The sequence below is a fragment of the Aplysia californica genome, unplaced genomic scaffold, assembly GCF_000002075.1.
Source record: "Aplysia californica isolate F4 #8 unplaced genomic scaffold, AplCal3.0 scaffold00728, whole genome shotgun sequence".
Classification (NCBI taxonomy): Eukaryota; Metazoa; Mollusca; class Gastropoda; order Aplysiida; family Aplysiidae; genus Aplysia; species Aplysia californica.
This window is the reverse complement of record NW_004797998.1, coordinates 39976-43973: the sequence shown is the minus strand read 5'-3', so window position 1 is coordinate 43973 and position 3998 is coordinate 39976. Positions and strand designations below refer to the sequence as shown.

At 46.4% G+C, this 3998-nt stretch overlaps 1 protein-coding gene across 1 annotated transcript in view; it reads right to left on the bottom strand.

Annotated features, from left to right (window-relative positions):
* Window positions 1–124: 124 nt before the first annotated feature.
* The window catches only part of LOC101855292, a gene marked incomplete at its 3' end in the record, with an annotated part of 41206 nt that continues 37332 nt past the window's right edge, over window positions 125–3998 (bottom strand). The window contains 3 exon segments of the mRNA XM_035972524.1: window positions 125–268; window positions 1567–1839; window positions 3666–3972. Coding sequence (XP_035828417.1) covers window positions 125–268; window positions 1567–1839; window positions 3666–3972 — 724 coding nt within the window.

Below are 3998 nucleotides of genomic sequence, written 5' to 3'. Positions count from 1 at the left end.
GATTTTCTCCTACGTTGTCCCAGAATTCTTCCCCCCGGGGCGTTCCCTTCTACTGCACGCCCTCCCCCCACCCCCTGTACATGTTCTTTACGCTGGGTTTGTGACTGTTTTCTCCTTCTTCCACCGTGCCCTCAGTGAGCAGCGAGCCGTCCCCTGAGATGATGATGCTGCCGTCTGCTAGCGCCGTGCCCGTCACCGCGATGCTCTCCCCCTGACTGCCTGGCCGCTGCTCCACCACCACCGTCTGCTGGCCGTCCAGGACAGGTACCTGGCAAACACACGACCACACAGGTTACAAACACACGACCACACAGGTTACAAACACACAGGTTACAAACACACGACCACACAGGTTACAAACACACAGGTTACAAACACACGACCACACAGGTAAAAAAAAAAAAAAAAAAAAGAAAAAAAAAAGAAAAAAAATTCACAGCATGCCACTCCGAGAAAAAACCCCAAAAGGAAGGGAGAGAAGCAAGTCTGTGCCATGTTCAACAGTTCTGTCACAAGTCATTCTGTCACATGTCATTCTGTCACAAGTCATTCTGTCACAAGTCATTCTGTCACAAGACATTCTGTCACATGTCATTCTGTCACAAGTCATTCTGTCACAAGTCATTCTGTCACAAGACATTCTGTCACAAGACATTCTGTCACAAGTTAATTCTGTCACAAGACATTCTGTCACGTGTCATTCTGTCACGTGTCATTCTGTCACGTGTCATTCTGTCACGTGTCATTCTGTCACGTGTCATTCTGTCACAAGTCATTCTGTCACAAGACATTCTGTCACAAGTCATTCTGTGACAAGTCATTCTGTCACAAGACATTCTGTGACAAGTCATTCTGTGACAAGTCATTCTGTCATAAGTCATTCTGTCACGTGTCATTCTGTCACAAGTCATTCTGTCACAAGTCATTCTGTCACGTGTCATTCTGTCACAAGTCAATATGATCACACTTTTAGTTTTGCAACAATTTGGTCAACGAAGTGCAGAAGATTAGAGGTGTTTCGAGAGAGTAACAAACATAAAAGGAGGAGAGATGAGGACGATAGATGTTTGATAGGAAAGAAGGAGGAGAGATAAGAACGATAGATGTTTGATAGGAAAGAAGGGGGAGAGATAAGGATAGATGTTTGATGGGAAAGAAAGAGGTGAGATAAGGACGATAGATGTTGGATGGGACAGACAGAGGAGAGATAAGGACCATAGATGTTTGATGGGAAAGAAGGAGGAGAGATAAGGACGATAGATGTTTGATGGGACAGAAAGAGAGATAAGGACGATAGATGTTGGATGGGAAAGAAAGAGGAGAGATAAGGATGATAGATGTTTGATGGGAAAGAAAGAGGAGAGATAAGGACAATAGATGTTGGATGGGAAAGAAAGAGGAGAGATAAGGACGATAGATGTTTGATGGGAAAGAAAGAGGAGAGATAAGGACGATAGATGTTGGATGGGAAAGAAAGAGGAGAGATAAGGACGATAGATGTTTGATGGGAAAGAAAGAGGAGAGATAAGGACGATAGATGTTGGATGGGAAAGAACAGGAACTGACCTCTGCTGTGACCTGTTCCTCTATGATGTTGTCAATGAGCCCCGCCTGCTCGGCCAAGGCCTGTAGACCTTCGATGGCGTCGACAGAGTGATGTTGTACCACCGTCTGATGTTGCACTACCGTCTGGTCCCCTGCCCCCTGCGATTCCGGGGCGCCCCGTGTGTCAATCACCAGATTACTCGGGTCCACGATACTCTCCGTCCCCCCCTGGACACGGGTCAAGTCTTCTATCTTGATCATGTTGGCCACGCCCGCAAACTCCTCGCCTACGACCTGTGGACAAACAGGGGAGGATAAAAACGTGTGTCACGACGTCGTGGAATCAGGCGCTCGTCAGTTTTTGGACATGTGGAGTTATTGGTATCATTTGACAGCTGATTTTATTTACCTTGCTTCTAATGAAATAAATATCCATTTATCTTTCACTGAACAACCCCTCCCCCCCCCCCCTAATTTCTGAACAAAACAAGAAAAAATCAATTCTAAAAATATTATTTGACCTAACAAAAAAATAAGATTCTCAATTGTCTCACTGCTATTTTTAGACAAAGAACTGGTTGATATTCAAAAATTACAACATCTCAATTTACACAGAGCCTGACCCAAAACCAAGGGTCCACCCTCCACTTAGCACATTACACCCTCCACTTAACACATTACACCCTCCACTTAACACATTACACCCTCCACTTAGCACATTACACCCTCCACTTAGCACATTACACCCTCCACTTAGCACATTACACCCTCCACTTAGCACATTACAACCTCCACTTAGCACATTACACCCTCCACCTAGCACATTACACCCTCCACCTAGCACATTACACCCTCCACTTAGCACATTACACCCTCCACTTAGCACATTACACCCTCCACTTAGCACATTACACCCTCCACCTAGCACATTACACCCTCCACCTAGCACATTACACCCTCCACCTAGCACATTACACCCTCCACTTAGCACATTACACCCTCCACTTAGCACATTACACCCTCCACTTACCACATTACACCCTCCACTTAGCACATTACACCCTAACTCCCCCGGGATCGCCCAGGAATTCCCTTACGCGCTCCACCCTAACTCGCCCGGGCCGACCCAGCATCTTTAGAAACAAAGTCTCGCCTTGACGAGACTCTGGGGCCAAGATTTTGATTTGCATAGTTATTGCAAAATGTTTCTTCTTTTGTCTGATACCGAAACCACATTTTTTTGGCCAGTAGTTTTATTATTAAGAGACGATCAAAGTGCGGTTCCCTTTCCGACACTTCAAAGTTGTCTCGACTTGTTGAAAAGCGACACAATAGAGTTCGAAAAAGGAAATAATGATGGACTTGAGCAAAAACAACCCTCACACTGGTGTAAAACACGACGTACAGATAGGGTTAAACAACGTACAGATAGGGTTAAACAACGTACAGATAGGGTTAAACAACGTACAGATAGGGTTAAACAACGTACAGATAGGGTTAAACAACGTACAGATAGGGTTAAACAACGTACAGATAGGGTTAAACAACGTACAGATAGGGTTAAACAACGTACAGATAGGGTTAAACAACCACTGACCCTGACACTGGTGTAAAACACGACGTACAGATAGGGTTAAACAACGTACAGATAGGGTTAAACAACGTACAGATAGGGTTAAACAACGTACAGATAGGGTTAAACAACCACTGACCCTGACACTGGTGTAAAACACGACGTACAGATAGGGTTAAACAACCACTGACCCTCACACTGCTGTAAAACACGACGTACAGATAGGGTTAAACAACGTACAGATAGGGTTACGCTACAACCACTGACCCTCACACTGGTGTAAAACACGGCGTACAGATAGGGTTAAACGACGTACAGATAGGGTTACGCTACAACCACTGACCCTCACACTGGTGTAAAACACGACGTACAGATAGGGTTAAACGACGTACAGATAGGGTTACGCTACAACCACTGACCCTCACACTGCTGTAAAACACGATGTACAGATAGGGTTAAACGACGTACAGATAGGGTTACGCTACAACCACTGACCCTCACACTGGTGTAAAACACGACGTACAGATAGGGTTAAATAACCACTGACCCTGACACTGCTGTCCCGTGTGTCGACCACTAGAGGCACAGAATCGTGCTCCGTGGCTGTCCCCGGCAGACCGGTGGTTGTCGTCGCTGCGGTGGTGGTGGTCGTGGGGGCGTTCTCCTGTTTGACCACGGTCACGTCCATGTCCTGAGAGGTGTCCTCCCCCTCCCCCTCCCCCCCGGCCTGGCTGATGTCAATGTTGTGTTTTTTCCTCATGTGCTGGAAGAGGTTACGGCGGCGGGGGTTCACGTAGCGACACAGCACACACGAGTACACGTGGCTGGGCGGGGTCTGGTCTGTCAGGTTGTGTCTGAAACACACACACAAACACACTTG